Genomic DNA, 18,823 nt, shown 5'->3' on the forward strand with positions numbered 1-18,823 from the left:
TGTATTTTTCTCTGTTTTGTCATGGATATTTGCATGGGTATGTGACGGTACTAGTTTTACGGGCGTTAAGGAATCTTGGTTTTGTGGCGACATTAGGCGAGGTAATGCACGTATGAGCACGAATTTTTCTCTCGCGTTCCCTCATGTCGCCCACATGTGGAATATTACACGTTTGCACCCAATGTCGGGGGTTTGGTTCTCGCCGTTATACCTAGCGGGCCCCTCCTCCTCTTTCAACCCTTCCCCTTCCCCTTCCCCACACATCTCTTGCCGTTGTCTCCCTTCCTACTCCCTTCCCTCCCTTCAACCCCTATGACTGTTGCACATCGCTTTGTTCTCTACGCTGCCTCGGCCCAAGGAGATATTCGTCTGCCGGGCTTGCGAGAGAGAGAGACCGGGACGGCTTCATCCCAAAGTCGACCTTATCGACGGATGCCGTGGTGGGGAGACTCGCTCGCGCCGGGCCTTCCCGCGTTGGTGGGGTGGCGAGAGGAGGACGAGACGCGCCAGTACCTCGAAAAGGGCTCTTATGCCTAGGCGTCGCAAGCAGGGAAATCCCTCTGCGTTGGCCGAGAACCCTCCGTTAACCTCGCGTCGGGAGCACGGGAGAGGCGTCTCTCGCTCGGGGAGGCGCAAGGGCGAATCTCGGGTGGCACGAGGGAGGTCTCCGCTTCGCCCCCGGGCCAGTGTGTTTACATTCGGCGTGGAGGACCAGAACGGGTTTGGGCTCTGGCTCGGCTGGAACACGCGAAGGGGGGAAAATTGAGCCAAACTCGTCTCTTGAACACAGCCTCTTAGAGACAGTCCTTTAGCAAGTAGTCGGCCCACGATGACGCAATAGGGGGGCAAGTCGTGGAGTGCGCGAGGAGTTTTTTTTTCTCTTTCTCTCTCTGATTGTCTCGTGTTTTGACAGGTCCTTTTGACGGTGAGAAGCGGAGGGGTGGGGGGGGGGGATGGTGAGTCTTGCATGATAGCATGATGACTACCGCCGTGTGGGTCTCGCCGTGGGATGGCCTGGTCGCTTCCACTAGAATCAGACAAAGGCCGTGTCAAAACTCCGTCCTGCAATCTCAAGCGTTTAGCAGTAAAATTGTCATCGGTCCCTTGAAGTGATGTTTTATCTCGGGTGATGACTCATTGTCTCGGATGAACGCGTCTGTCTTTTTTTGTGTGTATTTGCTGATAATCTGATCTTTGTCAGTCAAGGGTGTTTGTTCTTATTTCGGTTTTAGAGAAGACGGATTGATATATCTTGTATTAAATAACGATTTACGAAGACACGCTAATTTTGTAGGCGCCCAGTTTACAAACTTCATAGTTCACTTTTACTTATCACGTAAAAGATTATTATGCATTCAGGAAAGTATCTTGGTGGCTAAAAGTTCGCTTGACAAGCTCTCCTGAACGTCAGCGATACCAATACTTTTGAAAACTCGGCGCTTTTTCATTTTCTTATCCTCGGCAGAATGACGCCAAGATGAAATATAACCTCGGTATTTCAGAAACCACGTGCATAGTTTGTTGCATAGATCAGAGCTGTAACCATCTGTTTGTGTGCGTCATACGTTTTATATATATATATATATATATATATATATATATATATATATATATATATATATATATACATATACACACACACACACACACACACACACACACACACACACACACACACACACACACACACATACACACACACATATTCGTATTCTTATTCTTATTCTTATTCACACGAGGGGGGGATTAATGTATAAATTTCTCATTCTTTTGCTTTTTTCGGATACCTGCAATCCAGATACATGAAATCAGAATTTGTGGCAATGTATATATTGTTTATGTCACATAGAGTATCTTGGAAGTTCGTCTAAAACTATTCCTTAAAGTTATTTTGGATTTCAATGAAATACTAGAAAGAGAGAAATGTCTCCGGAAGAGAATACAAGACATTCATTTGTATGTATGTGTCGCCTGTTGCAATAATGAAAGACTTGGTAAGGGACGTACTGAACATGATATGGGCTGTACTCTATAACGAGGTCATGGCAGATAAGAGATAAGAAGTACCAATGTGGGGCTGATTGTATCATAGCCGTGATTATGAGCCGAGACTAGTGCCGGGGTCGCGTGATTTTTGAGAAGTGATGCTATTAAAATTGTTGTCAGTGCAATGAGTATGTTATTTTTATTTTTATTTTTATTTTTATTTTTCATCTATTTTCGTGATTTTTGTTGGGGGATGAAAGGGAGACGAGGAGATTATGCTGGGAAGGCTTGCCCGTGATTTGTGTGCCAAGATGCGAGAGCACAGATGCTTGGTGTTGGTCAATAGAGCTATTGCAAAGTGTCAAATTTCAAATTCAAATCAGCTGTAAAACGTTTTCTGATGGTGATATCGCTGTGATGTCTCGCACATGATTTAGGGCTATTATGGCGTGGCTATTAGTTAATGAGGTCATAATGGTATGCGGGCTCACGCCGACTCCAACGCCTTGTCAGTACCGTGTGTCTGCACCTGAATAATTACGGCTGCGCCACCAAAGAACACCATTATTATTCATGAATGTAAAACTTGGATATCAATTCTGGTTGCGGATCGAGAGAGCTTTGCACTGTGTCGATGCATTCGGGTGTTTTCTAAAGATTGTCGCGTCACGCAAGTTTTGGTGGCGTTTTAAAAGACCTTTTTTTTTTATAAGTCTGTAAGACGTCTCTCCAAGTTTCTGCGCGGGAATAAACGAGTAACGCATAAATAATCGCGATTTCCTATTAGAGGAGATGAGTCGACTCTTTGGAGGCAGAGTTTGTTCAAAGGAAACATGTGTTATGTGCGTTCGCTGGCTCATGGTCGGGGCTTCGCTTATGTTAATTTGGGGGTTCGTTAGTTGAACCAAAGGACGGTCGAGCAGTCATTAGAATTCCCATCAGGATGCCACCTGACCCACTTGTACATGCTGCTTATTAAGGTTATAAAATGTGTGCATGTCGGGTGGTATTATAATTAAGTGCTATGTATGCCTCCCGTGCCGACGCGGCTGTCCCACGCGTCACCGGGTCCCACGCTACGAAACGAGCTCTGCGGAGCGGAGACGACGACGCCGAGATCTTGTCCATGATACCTTTTTATCTTTTATGTGCATTCTTGTCGCCCTGGTTGCTTGGGTGTCATTCGCACTCTTCCCTTTTTAAGAGTGACTCAATCTTCGCAAGAAAATAATAGTAATGATGATGATGATGATAATCACTAGTAGCTACTGTCGCGGTCCCTGGACATTTGGTTTTCAGGATTCTATTTTTAAGTTGTTATCGCGCCGTTGATAATGAACGCGGCTAATAGACAGAGACAAATGTAAAATGCCCTTATCGCAACCTCGTGTGTTGCACAGGGGAGGGAGGTTTTGTTTGCTTGTTAGCCGGTAGTGGTGGCAGATGAATTGTGATGCGGGTGGCTGGCTGGCTGGCTGGTCGGTGGTACCACAGTGGTGGTTGGAGGCTTAGTATGACTGGTGTTGTCTCGTGGTTGATTGTGTGTGTTGTTCTGGTGGTGGTGGTGATGGTAGCGGCATGTGGTTGTAAACTGCTTCTGATAACGAAGGACACAGCGGGGGTTGCTGGCCGTTCTGGTTCTCGCCGCGCGCGTTATAAATGATAGCCAGTTGATGGGAAAGGCGTTGGTCTATTGTTAGCTCAAATTAATGCTAACTGGCTGAGTGGACTTCTAGCCAAGTGTTAGTTGGTTCGTTCGATAAGTTACCATCACAGGTGTGCATGTCGGGAGGGGGGGGGGATATACTGTAAGTGTGCGTGCGTACGTGAGGAAGGGGGGCGGGGGGGCGCAGGTTAGGGGCTGGTGGAGTCACGCTGCCAGAGGTTGAGTCGATATACAACAGTACGCCCCCAACGGCAAAAGTACTTCGTGTTTGAATATGACCGTTATGCATATTTTTGTTGTTGTTTTTTTTAAGCTTTATCATTACCTTATATTTTTTTTGCACCTGCGGTAGAAGACTGAATTAATCAGAAATAGAGAAGCTTCTGATTTTTTTGATTTTTTTTTTTTTTTCCGCGATGAATCACATGTATCAACAGGAAGTAACGACCTTCACTCGCGGTGCGTCATTGCTGCGCTCTTTCGACGTTCTATCCAGTTTGCGCTTCCCCAGTGCCTTTATTTTGAGAGAACCTTTATATATGTATATATATATATTTTTTTATTCTTGATTTGGAAATGCGTTTATGATGCTTATGGAGATGCCAAGTTGCATGTAGGAGTTGGATCTTTTGTTTTAAAGATGCTGCATGACAATACCATCGATTGATTGTGTGTGTGTGTGTGTGTGTTTGGTCTTTGTTTGGGGTCCTTCATGCTGCGGGTTCATGTGACACCCTTTGTTTGATTGCTTTCGTTCAAAAGGATTATGTGACACGTTTTTATCTGCTAATCTGTCTGTGCTCGTTTTATTCGCGGCCCGTGTATTCCCATCCCCCCCCCCCCTTTCTCTCTCTCCCTCTCTCTCTCTCTCTCTCTCTCTCTCTCTCTCTCTCTCTCTCTCTCTCTCTCTCTCTCTCTCTCTCTCTCTCTCTCTCTCTCTCAACCCCCCCTTCCCCCCCTTCCCCCCCTCCTCCTCCTCCTCCTCCTTCAGCACAGCCTGCGTCGTAACTGCGGAGATTACTGATCTTCTCTCGGAATAACCGCAGTGTAGAATAGACAAAACCCAAGTCTGTTGGAAATAGTTGGCGACGATGATCCGTAGGAGGTGTATTAGGTTGGAGGGGGGTGAGGGGTGGGGGGGGCGGAGGTTGGTGTCAGATGAGCTAGTGTCACGCCGGGGCTGCGAATTCTTTGTGGTGTCATGGAGACCTCACGGCGTCGAGCTGGTTTGCCCCGTGAAACACGAAGGCAAACCTGTACGTGTTAGTATGTGCGTGCGTTGTTTGTTTATATCGTTTGCCGTCACACCGTCCGTCCGTCACTCGCATCTACATACCCGCTTCTCCCTAGATGATTCGGGTCGGTTTACTTTCTCTCTCTCTCTCTCTCTCTCTCTCTCTCTCTCTCTCTTTCTTTCTCTCTTTCTTTCTTCTTCTATTTATCTTATATTCCCCTTATTCTCCTCGTTTTATACCCCACCCTCCACCCTTTTCTTTTTCTTACAAGCAAGTTCACCTTTCCTGAACACATAATCTGAAGGGGATAACGTGATGTTCCTTCGTCTCGGATTTTTTTTTTTTTTTTTTCCGTCTTGGCTACGTCTCGTAAGAAGCTTGTTTTCACGATGCATTCTTGCGGTTTTGTGGAGTTGATTACGTACACAGGAATGCATGGAATGTTTCATTGAGGCTTTCCGTCTTGTTATTCATCCGTTCACTTTGTAGTAGTTTCTTTGGCCTGTACGTTGAATGGAGATTACCACTTTATTTCTTTGACTCAAGGTGGTGGTAGTATTCTCTCTCTTCCTCTCCTTCCACATTATTTAAGGTTAGTTTTCCTTGCGTTCTTGTCTCCATGTGGCTGGCTGCTCTGGCTAAGTCGGTTATGGATATTTTGAACCTGCCTTGCAATGTCCATTGGGAGCCGGTGCTGGGTTCATTATAGTCAAGGTTTTTATTAGCTTGAGTGTCTTTCGTTTTTATTTTCTGGCCCAGAATGGCCATGATCGCCTCAGAGACAGAGGCAGACACAGATTGGGGAGTGAGCAAGTGGAAAATACGAGTAACAAACTATCACTCGCAGTGTCATTAAACGTAGCATGTGCACTTAACACTTGTGCGCTTATTACGAGGGACAAATTGCGGGAGCCATTCGTTATTCAGTTCCCAGCGGCAGCGGGCGTGACCAAAACCGCCCGGAACCGTATACATTGGGAACAAGAATGTGTCGAGGGAGGTCGTGAGCAACCTTCTATGGGAAAGCACCCCCTCCCCCCTCCCCCTCCCCCTCTCTTAGACAGTATTGATTGCGACACTAACCTTCGCCTAATTAGCATACAGGGCCTGCCTGGCAAGGTCACTTTATGACACGGCTCTGCTTGTGATGGCGTTTATCCTGGCTGGCGTTGGCTTGTTCATCTCCGCCCCCCTGATTCTGTCGGATATGTTTCTTTGAGGAATGTGTGATGGGGGAAAAAGTGTCTTTCCTGTTTGCCTACCTTTCTTAGGAGTGCAATATATTTACTTTAAAACTGGTTCATGTTTTACGTATGTACAAGAAAATTATATCTAAAAATGGACAAAAGACCACCTGCTGTGCCAACACTCGGCGAGGATTGCAACATCGTGGCTGATCGAACCAGGTGCTACTGTGCTGGCACACGGTTGGCCTCGTAAAGAGTCGTCGAGAGGCCTTTGGTGGGTATCAAGACTGTAGCCTAGGGAGGGTTGGGTTTTAATGACATTGTCATTCTCTATTTAGGAACCGCCACTCTCTCTCTCTCTCTCTCTCTCTCTCTCTCTCTCTATCCCGTCCCATCCCATCTCCCCTCCCCCTCCCTCCTTGGGATTGTCCGAGATTTATCTCTTGAACAGAAGAGGAATAACAAGCGAAGCTGTCGGGGCTCAAGGATCCCGATAACATTTCGTTTCAATGTTGGTACCAGGAGATGGCCTTTGTTCCAAGGCAATGACCCTCGAGGACGGCGAGTCACGGCTGTTTGCGAGTCCTCTCTCCGGCAGGGGCGATTATTCACAGCGTAAGAAGGTAATTACGTCGAATTAGCCGTGCCGCTACGCCAGGGCATCGGGAAGGGGAGGGTGGGGAATGCCCGAGCGTGTTGCAAACCTGATCTGCTGCATTTTAGTAAACATTCGTGTGGTGGTCGGTGCGTTGGGGGAGGTACCTCTGAGACCTTCATTATCGTCTAATGACTTTAGCTGTTGTGGCAAATGATGGGAAAAAAAGTCATACCCTCTCTCGTTCCTTTTATTTTGATGTACATACGTCCACATGTGTCTCCACAAATTCACTGCATGTCATATGCATGCAGAGTCACGTTAGGTAACGAGCCTGTGGTAAGAAGAAAAAAAAATTATCGAAGTATCACTGCCGTTTTTCCTCGTCCTTCTTAAAGGGTCCGAAGACGATCGCGTTGCGGTGACCATGTATCATGTCCGTCCATCCTTTAGCCACTTCGCAGATGCTATCCCGAGAAACGGACGAACATGACTGGAATTTCCAGAAACACGGCGGCTCGCTCTTTCACGGCCCGCATGCACACCACCCGATGCTTGGGAGTCCCAATGTGGAGACGGTATGAACGGCGCTGCGGGCGTCGAAGCCAGATTGCTTGCTATGCGTGTCATTGACCATTGAAGTACGCTATTATAGACGCAGTTGTAAGAAAGTCTCGGCGCTGTGTTGGAGCACGGATGGAGCGAATGAGCGAGAGAGAACATCCCGTGCATACTTTTGTTCCTCGGGCGACCACATCTCGCACCATGACATTGCTTTCCTGGGATGGAAGACAGCGCCGCCCCAGGCCACGCCGTCGCGCCTGGAGGAACATCGGCGGGGTAGCGGGGGCAACACCACCTTCGCAAGAGTCTACGTACACTACAACTAAATGCGCGCGCGTGCGTTTGTGTTTCAATCGCTTCTTCAACGTCTCTGGAACGCCTCTCGTCCCTTCTCATCTTTCTCTTTTTTGTCTTTTACTCCTTGTCACCTTTCTTCTCTCCCCTCTTCCTATGTCCCTCTTCACTCGCTGACGCGTTTCTTCGGATCTTCCCCTCCTACATATGCACTTCTCAATCAGTCCTTCCCCCCCCCCTCTCCCCCACAAGCATAACTATAGCCTTCTAGGTGGCGTGCGTTGTAAAGTGGGACCCCGCGGGGAGTGTCATGCATTCGAGAATGTATGCACACAACGCTTTGTGTATCTCTAGCTACTTCAGTTTATCTTCCCTTCGTATCACCTTGCCCTTATTTTTATTTATTGTTTATTTTTTTGTTTTGTTTTTCTGTTATATTCCCTTTCTTACCAGCAACGTCGTTTTTGTCAAAACATGATTTAATCTTTGGTCCCATTATCGCCCTTCCTTCCCCCTGGTTATTGTGAAGGGTTTTCTCGCCGTTTTTAAAGTTAAAGAATGATTTCGAATAGATGTTAGTCTTCTTAAGTCGGCCAAGACCCCGAGAGAAAATGCCTCGCTTAATTGGAAACTTTCCAGCCCCAGTCATGCGAGAGCGTTATACCCCACCCCACCCCACCCCACCCCGCACCGCCTATTTCTCTCATTCTCTTCCTATCTTCGCCTCTCTCGTCGTCGTCGCCCCCCCCCCCCTCCCTATTTCTCTTCGAGTTTCCCCTCTTCCCCTCCCACCCTTTTCCCTGAACATTTCTTTCTTCTTTTTCTTTCCTCTCTCCTCTCTCTTTCTCTCTCTCTCTTTTGCCATCCCGTTACATTTCGTATCATGGAAATCACATCGATCGAACCTTTTTTTTAACAAACTTTCTTTGATTTTTTTTTTTTTTTTTTTTTTTTTATCGAGGTTGTATAATGTTAGTGTTGCTTGGAATGCAAGACGATGACGGGGCGAGAAGGGCTCATGAAGCTGATGATAAGTTGCACGCGGGGAGGGAGGGAGGGAGAGAGAGGCTGGCTGGCTGGAAGGAACACATGGACCAGCGCAAGGCTCCAGGCTGGCCAGTTATGACTCACTCTTGGACCAAACGGTTGTTATTGTAATAATTTAACTGTCGGGGTTAAGTAGTTTCCTCTTTGTTGTCTTTTGTGTGGACCTTCGCTCCCTCCATATCCGCTCGCATATGCATTGGAGTAAAATTTACTACCTCCAAATAACTCCTCTCCCACAAACACGCTCATGCACTCTCCTCCTCCACAGTTGAACAAGTTTCCATCTAATTTTCCGAAATAAAACACCCTGGTCCTTCCCCTCCAGCGTTAGCCCTCACGAAAGGCTCCTTGAACCGTCTCGCTGCCACCGCGGTTTCACTCGAGTGTCACTCAGTGTCGCCTATTTACCTTAATGGGCTCGTCCCCCTTTTTTTTCCTTGATGGCTAGTCACGGCAGGTAGGTAGGAAGGAAGGAAAGGGAGAGAGTAAATAGCCTTGGTAGACCCAGGTAGCATGTAGGTAGGTAGGCCCGGTAGACAAGCAGCGACAGGTGTCAGCTGGCTCCTGGGCTGCGCTAACTCGAGCGTGCAGCAAGGGTTCCCTCGGGAGCGAGGTGACGGGACAGGGCGCATGCATTACGACGTCGGCTTGATGTCCAGCCGCGGTATTAGTATTGAGGGGCGGGCGGCGGCGACGTGGGGGTGTCTACCTGATGAATTCCAACGTGCAGGTGTAGTCGTTCCAGCCCCGTCCCTGTGACTCCCCCACCCCCTTCCTGCCCCCAAGGCTTCTGCTCTTTTCCAGGCCCGACACGTACCCCAGGGGAGCCAGGGGAGGAGAAGAGGGCCGGAAGCTCGCTTGCCTTTAGTATTCGCTTTGACTGGGACCGAAGGGAGCCTTATATGGCTCTGGTGATTTTAATGCATCTGCGACAGTCTTAGATGAGCCTCGGGCGCACTCGAGTTAGTGTTGGTGATGCTAGTTCCTACCCGATTCAGGATCTGACTGTCAGGCTTCGTCGATTTCACTTTGACTTAGTGTCCTTAAAGTTTGCAAATGTATTCATGCTCTTTATTATAACTCTCTCTCTCCCTCTCCTTCTCTCCCCTTCCCCCTCCCCCCTTCTCTCTAATTTCTTTACTTGTTTTCTGGTGACTGACGAACGTATTTGGCGTGCTTGGCGTGTTTGTCTTTCCCGATGTCCCGGTGATCCACTTGCGAAGGGCTGTTAGCATGCCGAAGAGGCCGGCCGTGTTGATGCGCGCTCGGAGTCCAGTGCAAGGGGGGAGCCGGGCATACTAATGGCGTCCCGAGCAGTTAGAATTGAAAGCAAACCGTTACCCCGCAGCGACGTGTCCAGCTCCTCAAGTACGAGTCTCAGGTCGGATTATTTATAATCGTTTTATCACCTGTGAGCCATTAGTTAAAACTGTGGGACGCGAGGCTCATATAAGGCGGCGGGGGTTTGAGTGCGTCCTCCCCTCCTCCTCCGACGTCGTCCCTCTCGGTGAGCCTCCCGGTTAGCCTTGTCTCCGGACGAGTACGTAGATGAGCTAGAAAAAAATAAACAAGCAAAAGTAAGTTATTTGTGTATTCAGGTGTTGGTAGACGATTCTTTCATATGCTGTTGCTTGTTTGAATTTTTGCGTGCCGATTTTTCTTCGTTGTTCAGCAATCGGAATTTAGTTAATAACACCTCGAGTGAGACGGCAACCCAACGCAGAAATATTCTGCTGAAACGGAATGAGAAAGAGAAGAGAGAAAACACCACGCATGTATTGAGGCGGCGGGACGGCATGGGAAGAGGGAGGGGGGGGGGCTCTGGCAAAACCCCCCGGGGCCAGATGACGGGGTCGTCACTCTGGGCCGGGGGAGAACTCTCACGTGCGCGCTGGCTTCCACGTTCTTACTCCCTCGCTTTTGGATTTTTCGTGTCTCGCGGCGTGTTTGACGGGCTGCTTTGTACATCTAAAGGATTGCTTATAGAGGTTGATTTTTGTGGGAACCATTTATATTGATATTGTTTAAATTTTAGCCAAGGTACGGACTTTGGTACCAGGATTTGAATTTGTTTTTAGTGTCCTGGTGAATAGAGGAATGTATGCCGCAAAGCCTCCCGCCTCGTTGACTTGAAGGGGGAGGTCCTGTCGACATGGCTCAGATCTTACATCGAGTGGGAGGTAGAAATAAACGAGCTGTGCGTTTGCGGCGACGGCGACGGCGTTCAGGATGTAGCGGTCATCTGGGCAAGATTGTGCAGGAGGGTGTCGACCAGGCGGTGCTTTGTCACGCCCGATTGTACGTCGGGTGGAACGGAGCAATGTGGGGAAGCCAAAAAAAAATAATAATAAAATAAAATATATCATTGTCTCAGGTGTTGGTGGCAGGCGAGCAGGTCTTGATTATCCTTGCGTGCGTGCCTACTGCTTGAGATTTAGTAGCAGTACTGCGTCGTAGGAGGGAAGCGAGGGTTACGGTGACTGCTGGAAGACATGACAGCGCCCTGTGACTGATTACTTGTGGGGTGTTACGCTTCAGTTGGTTTAGGCTATATTCTTTTGCATTAGCAATCGCTTGTGATTGAGCTGGGTGTGGCTTAACAGGAATATAAAGTAGTTTCTTGACGGGGAGCGACTTGGGAGACGTACAGGTAGAGAGAGACAGGGAGACGTTAACAACTACGAAGGAGTGTTGCATCCTGATGATGAGATCGTGGTCAGCGATGGTGCGGCGTGGTAGTGGGCCTAACAACAGTGGGTCACCAGCATTTAGGGGAACAATAGGAACGGGTGGGCAGTGGTGGTGTGGGGGGGAGGGGAGTAGGACGGGAGGGTTCACTACACCGCTACATCTTCCCCCCCCCCCCCTCCAGCTCGCGCTCGGGTCCTGTGCAACTGCTTCATGCTTACTCACATTGGATCATCTTGTTTATTCTGAACTTAGAACTAAAGCCGAGATCCTGGAGGTGAAGATCCTTTGCGCATGTCTCGTTTCAGACTTGTACACATAACACGGTGTGTGTATGTATGTATGTATGTATTTATTTATATAAACACCGAGTGAGCCATCGTGTATATGTATGGACGTTTACATGCGGGTGGATATATTCGTCTGCAAGCCAGTTCTTGCTTGAAGTAGGTTAGACTTCTATAGGGGTTCCCTATATTGGTGTTGTCACTGCTTGTTGCGACTTGATTGCATTGTTCTCGAGTTATTTACGTTTCTAGAGTCTATCGACAATGGTTTATCCCGGATGTTTATTGTGTGTAAGTGAGGGTGATCTCCAGGGGTGGTTGCTCGAGTGCCATCTCCAGGGTACAGGCACAGGGCACTCGTATTCGACCTTCGTTATGAGAGTGGTTCTTTCTTTTTCTTTTTCTATTTCTATTTCTATCTCTATCCGGAAGGCAGTCCAGGTAACACGTGGCTACCGGAACCACGTATGTGCTGTGATGGGCGTGTCGGCCGCGGCTCGTTATTCGTGGGAATGGTAGCTGCGAGATTATTCCCGATTGATCCATTGCGCGTGTGGTGATCGTGTGTGGTTTGCCGCTGTCTTTCTTTCCTTTTCTTTCTTTCTTTCAGGGTGAACGTATTGTGATTCGAGAAAGCGTGTGTAAGACGCTTGTTTCTCTGGTCTCCGTATTCTACTTTAGTTAGAGCCAAATCCTCATTCGCCGCACCGCATCCCACCGTTGAATGGATGATTATAAGAGTCTATATTGCGTGCTGGACGCGGCGGCGATCGTCACGTTATGAAGGGGTTGGGTCAAGGGGGGGGGGGGGGGGGGCAAGCAGGGAAGGTGGCATTCTAGTGTTCACATGGCAACGGTGTAGGTCGCCATGCAGCCTGCAGGTGACATAACAGGCCTGTGGACGCAAGGTCGTGAGGGCAGTCGTTGTGGGCGGAGAGGCAGGCAGGCAGGCTTGAAGATTAAAGGAGTAGGCGGATAAAGAACTACTTATGAAAAAAAAAAAGCATTAAACCCATGCATTACTTTAATGTGCAAGCTTAGTAAGCATGCTCGGGACAGCCAATTGTCTGTGTATGTGTCTGTCTGTGTTTGGCTGCGTCGGCGGTGGTGTGATGGGTTGTCAATATTAATGGTGGGGAAGGGTTGAGGCACCGAGCGCTGCGGTTTGACGGTGATCTGCCACTTCCGCCGACTGCGAGTTTGGCTGCTACACCTTCGCCGCCCCCGCGCTTGTGTTGCCTGCAACGCTGTTCCTGGTGCTGGGCTTTTTTTAGTATGAATATCATCAATGTTTAATTTCTTTTCCATCGACGCTTATGGCAGGCTTTTCTCTCTCCTTTTGGGTCGTCTGGTTTAGATCAGTTCATTTTAGTGGAGTTGTAATAATTTTTGGACAGGGAATAGGACTTTTTTTTAGAGAATAAAGCCGCTTATTACACTAAATTGCTTGCACAAACTGATCATGATTGTAGGTATTTTTTGAACGTCTAGTTGCTGAAGGAAGACTCCATTTGGGATTTATTGTTTCCTCGCAGTAATACGGGCGCTGATACCTGTGTTTTTATGGCGGATGACTGTGATGATTGTTACAGATCCCGAGTATTTAGTATTGCTTTCGAGTATTCTTCTTTAAGTAAACGAGGTGGCGATAGCTGGCTGGAAGTGGCGGCCTGTTGTTTGGTTGTTGACTTCCTTCCGGCCCGCTTTTGTCTCCCCCCCCCCCTTCCCTCCTTTCCTCCCCCCCCTCCCCCCCTCCCTCCTGAGGAGCTTGTCGGCGCGTCATAAATTGTTCTCTACATATCTAGGAGAGCGAGTTATTGCCAGTATGAAAGAGGAGGCGAAGAAAATGCTGAAAAAGAGGGGGGGTAATATTGAGAATAGTCGATTGTTGTCGTTTTTTTATTCTCTAGGACAATTGTGCTGTCGCCGTCGTCGTCGTCGTCATCTTTGGGACTATCTATTATTGCTCCATGAATGTGTTCGTGGTTGTAGCTCGATCATCGGCGGTCTACATGATAGTCAGGAACAGGGTTGAGGGGGGGGAATGGGGAGGGAGGGAGGGGGGGAGAGGAGAGGGGAGTGAGTCTCCGCGTGTGCTTAATCTGGTACTTATTTTTTAATCCACATATCGGGCTATTTTCACCGGCGATGAACGAGTGCCATTTATATTTAGGCACGTCAGCCCATGTAGTAAAGATAAGCGTCCGGCCAGAGGGACAGGAGCTGCACAGTTTCATCGCCGGCCCGTCCCGTCCGTACGCCGCAATAACTAATAAGAAGGCTTGCCGACAAATCCTCCCCTCCGTCCGAGTTTCGGGTGTTTGTGCTCGGATGGCGTAAGGGCGAGATTGGCGTGTCTGCGGTCTTGGTACAAGGATGTGCTAATGCTACTATCCTCTCTCTTCTCTCTCTCTATCTCTTTTCTCTCTTTCCCTCTCTCCTCTCCCTCCTCTCCTCCTCCCTCACCACCTCTTTCTCTCTCCCCCTTCCTTCTCCCTCACCACCTCTTTCTCTCACTCCTTCCTCCTTCACCACCTCTTTCTCTCTCACTCCTCTCTCTCCTTATCCTATCCCCAACTTCCTTCTCCACTCGTCTGTCTGAGAAAGACGTAACTACTCCCTAGCAGAACCCAAATAAAAATGACACACTTAAAACGGGTATTTTTTATTAGAAGAGTTCTAATGGATTATGTGGGCGCCGTTGTGGTGGTGGTGTATTAGTCTGTTTGTGTGTTTATTTATTTGTTTTGTTTATTTATTTACTTATTTGTTTAAATTTGTGTATGCACATTTACTGTATGTACAGGCTGCAGCGTGTACAAACAGGTCGCTGCTCATCATGCGTCCCGAACTAAATCTTCTCCGCGTTAAAAAAAAAAAAAAAGTTTATTGCTACCAACATTTTACTATCCCATGTTGCTACTTAATACTGTGCGTGTCCGTTGCCGATGCATCGCTCACCCTCACGCAAGGGACTGGCTTTCCGTCGGCCTTTCTTTCGTCGGCGGTTCTCGTGTGGCGCTGCATTGGTGTGCGTCTAACAGCCAGGATGCGTCATCACGACGCGTTCGTCACCCTGGCATGACAGACACATGGAGGGCAGGCGCGTACCCTGTATCCCTTCGTTGAGGAGTTCCTATCGTGCCCGACGGGTTGTAGGGGAAGAACAATAAGAGGTGGACAATGCAGCTTTGTGCTTTGTCTTTGCAGCTTTTCTTTTTTCTTTTAATTTTCTTTTTTCTTTTCTTTTTGGGGGGAGGGGGTTACTTCTTCTAATTGCCGTCTTTAGTTGTAGAAACGGGATGGATTTAGTGCCGCTTTTAATCGAGGGGTTGCATTCTTAGCTATGTCTTGCAGATATGATTACACGTTTCTTGATTGAAAGTTCTATGCTTTTTTTTTCCCTTTTCGTGCTTGGAATAACACCACGGCAAAGCAGAACACCCCAGCCACCTCTCCCTCTCCTTCCCTCCCTCCCTTCCACACATACTCTTTTCCCCCCACTTCGGTTCTCCTTTCCTCCACCCTGTGGGTTTTGAATCCTCGTCCCTCGTGGTTTGGGTGCAAGAGAGAGGAAGGAAAAGAAGACAAGGTGCCGCTTGTATCTTGGGACACACTCCCGCCCGCCCACCCGCCCGTGCTCGCTCGCGCCCGCCACATTCATTGGAGACAATAACGAGTAGCCTGGCACCCCGCACGCCTCATTTTCCCTGACTTCGTCATAATTCCGGTTGAGGGCGGGGCTGGGGCTAGGGGTGAGGGTGGGGGGGAGGAGAGGGGCGTTGAGGGTGAGGGAAGTGAAAGTGTAATTGTCGCCACGTGGCTCGACTTATTTTCTTCCTTTTTTTTTTGTGTCAATTGGTAATTGTATCTGTTATCCTGAATTATCATATAAGACTGTCCCATTGTTTTAAAAATATATATATATATTTATGTGAATCTCAAAACGCACCGGCAAACGTGGAAAAGATATAGAAATGGAGATAACGAAGGGATGGGATGCTGGGCGTACGGAGGGAGGGAGGACAGTGCCCCCTTGAGTGGACGGCCGTGTCCCCCAGGCGGCACCGCCACCACTTGTCACGAACTTTCTGCCTCCAGGTGGAAATTTGTCATTCGGGTGATGGCGTACATGGTAGAGGGTCGCCACCCGCCGTGACTGTTTTTAAGTCCTACTTTAGTTATTTTCTCCCTCTCTCTCTCTCTTTCTCTTTCTCTTTCTCTCTCTCTTTCTTTTCTTTTACATACACTTTCAAAAAATCGAATTCTTTCTCCCTCCTCCTATCTCTTCCTGCTTTAATGACTCATACGTATTTTTCTTTGCATATGATTATTCCCCTTCTTCCTCAGTTGGTTCACGGAGAGGAAGGCGGGAGAGGTGAAAGCGTGGGTGGTGGGAAGGGAAGGGAGGGTTAGGAGGCAGAGGGCTGGAAACGTCCTGGAAAGATTTCTCCTTGTTTTTTTCGTTACAAGGAGCTGAATGATAGGCTTCCTTGGGGCTATCTACTTCGTCATATTGTTTGTTTGGACCACAAAATGTTTAAGCGTTTTACGAAGAGAGGTAAAGGGATGGGAAACACACTACATACGTAGAGACCAGAGTTCTAAAGCGGCGGTACAAGCCAGCAGGAACTGTTAGTTCATGGACCCTCTTCGTAACCCACTCTTGTTTTTTTTGGCGGGAACTTAAGTCTTTCGGCCACGCTTCTTGCTATTTTCTTCCCGGCTTAGTTGCTTTGACGGATATTGTACATTGATTGTCCTTATGAGGTCTCGTGGCGTTGGAGATGATTTATGCATTTGAATATAAGTGTAGTTGATAATAAATTAGAAATAAGAGAAAAAAAACGCCTTGTCTGACGGCATCACCGGCCATCTCCCTCTCGCGGTGCAGCGTTATTAAGGTCTTCCCGTTAGCGCGATGTTCCTTATTCCCCGTTTTTCCCTCTCATCGCGACATTCACTACCGGAGCGCAGCTCATGCCAGCTGATCATGTTGCTAGCGTCAAGTTACGTTAACCATCAGCATCGCCAAAACAACGTTACGCCACTGCAAGTTAGCGAAGGTGATAGGGGACGGCGGCGGGTGTTGGCAGCACTGGCGGGTGCTCACAGTTTGAAGGTCAAAGCGGGAGTGTTGCAGCAAACGCCTGCTTGGTACTTTTACAGTAGATCTTATCATTCGTCGCCATGTACGGATATTTCCTCAATAAGTAGCCCCGTTTGGAGTGCGCATAATTCTGGCCATCTCCGTATCTATTTGTAGACTGACGGTTGGGTATACCATATTTGTAAATGAATTAAAAGTTCGTATCGGCCCGTTAAGGCAAACGCTGCACGAACATGGGACTTTTTGGGCTGCCATTGTACACTTGGTGTTCGCCCGACTTGGTGCGAGGAGTTCTCAAAAGGTTTTAATTGTCTTTTTTTCCCTTCTCTTTCTTCAACAATCTGTCCTTAATTGCGCCACTCGTAATCATGGGGCCGGTCGAAGAGGAGGGATGGAGAAAATGAAGAAGCCGGATGAATTATAAATTATACCTTTTTATGGATTTATAATAGTTTAGACATAATCAAGCCTTATTTTATATTATCACGACCTTCAAAACTGGCAAGGCGAGGAGATAGAGATGTGTAAATATATCGCTGACAGGTTACTATAAATTGGAGAGACGGTATTTCCATGAACTTCGGAACACTCATTATTTGCAATGTTGAAGGATTCATTCCTTTTTTTCTTTCTTTCTTTCTTTCTTGTCAGTCGGAATTGCTCTATTGAATACCTACAATAAATTCTTCCACGTACTAGAAAAAAAATATTAACGAGACAGATTTGATTGAACAATTGCTACCGGATAGCTAGTTCTCTTAATTATTGAAATGTCCCCAAATAATTATATTTACTAAAACACTATAAATGCTAATCCCTAACTGACATGAGAAGTAAATCGGTGTGATAGGTACATGAACCATCACAAGTTGTTGTTTCTTGGCTAATAGATTTTTTATCATCCGATTTTATGACTGAATGTCGTGCGAAAGAGAATTAATGTATATGATTTCAACAAATGTATTATAAGTAGTTGAGGGAAGTGCAACATACATGGTTTAGGTATTTGTACTTATAACTGATTAGGAAGTAAAGTTTGTGTCTATTTCCTGGTTACAGGGCTAGAAAACAGACAAAACCATCCTTCTAGATAATTTAATGCATTATGTGACTGATGGGAATTGGTCTATCAAGTGTGATTATAAACTAATTTAGGGAAGATGAAGGTTCTTAATTTCGTTTGTGGAAATTATAAGTAATTGGTTTAAATGAAATACCTTCTCTCATCTCAGTTTTATACATGTTTTGGCCAGCAGTTGGAAAACAACTAATGAAAAGATGCAAGTTCCACTCCCAACTTATTTTTAAAACTCAAATGACAGATGTTTTATTGTATACAAGTACAATGACTGTGAGAGGAGAAGGATCCTGTTTGGCTGGCAGGAATGCTGCTTGTGCACAGTTCAGGTTCTCCAGTTTTGAGCCATAATGACTTGGCTGGACAGGATACTGCATTACCCTCTTGGTTTGCTGTGATATGCTTGTTGTTGCGTTAGTTGGGGTTAGTTTTAGTTCATGTGCTTTTCATCTGTTATAGGAGATATTCATGTGAGACTGTTTTGAATTGTTTGAGTGTCCTAGCTTTGGAAATAAGTAATGTATGTCCTTATAAGAAGCGTTGGCATTGTTAGTAGAGAGTCAGATTGGGAGTTTTAATCGCCATTTGTATTCAGTATGGGGATATTAGCAAGTTGTGTTATTTACATGAGGGCAAGGTCAGTGCCCTTTTATTTATGTGGGCAAAAGATGGATATTTACCACAGCAAGTCACCAAGTGGGCTTTTTGGTTGCTGAGTCATGCTGAGACCTGTCTCAAGCAAATGATGGTTTTGGTGTATTGTCATTGCTTATCCCCAGGGATTAGTCATATATATTTTAGCTGTGAAAGAGAGAGAGTTTTTTTTTATGACAAGCCAAATTTTTGTGAGGAGAGATTTCCTATACCAGTCCATTTTTGAACCAGATGATCCATTTGGTTATAAATGTATATTTATATCAGACCTTATTTTTTTTCTCATATTATAGATACAAAATACTAATGGTTCTTTTCTTTATTTCAGAACACATATGATCAGATCCCCAATGAAACAAAATTCCAGTTACTGTTAACCAATGTTGTAAACAAAGCAGCCAGCGAAGATGCACGCACCATGGCTGCAGTCCT

General features: G+C 46.9%; 1 protein-coding gene across 1 annotated transcript in view; it reads left to right on the forward strand.

The window, feature by feature from the left end:
* Positions 1–18,823, forward strand: part of Karybeta3 (karyopherin beta 3) — a 49,842-nt gene that overhangs the window by 19,865 nt on the left and 11,154 nt on the right. Inside the window, exon 2 of the mRNA XM_086545614.1 lies at positions 18,720–18,823. This exon is cut by the window's right edge and continues 46 nt beyond it. Coding sequence (XP_086401740.1) covers positions 18,720–18,823 — 104 coding nt within the window. The remainder of the gene's footprint in view (positions 1–18,719) is intronic.

Source organism: Penaeus japonicus, unplaced genomic scaffold, assembly GCF_977035675.1.
Source record: "Penaeus japonicus unplaced genomic scaffold, GWHDUDI00000001_assembly GWHDUDI00000016, whole genome shotgun sequence".
Classification (NCBI taxonomy): domain Eukaryota; kingdom Metazoa; phylum Arthropoda; class Malacostraca; order Decapoda; family Penaeidae; genus Penaeus; species Penaeus japonicus.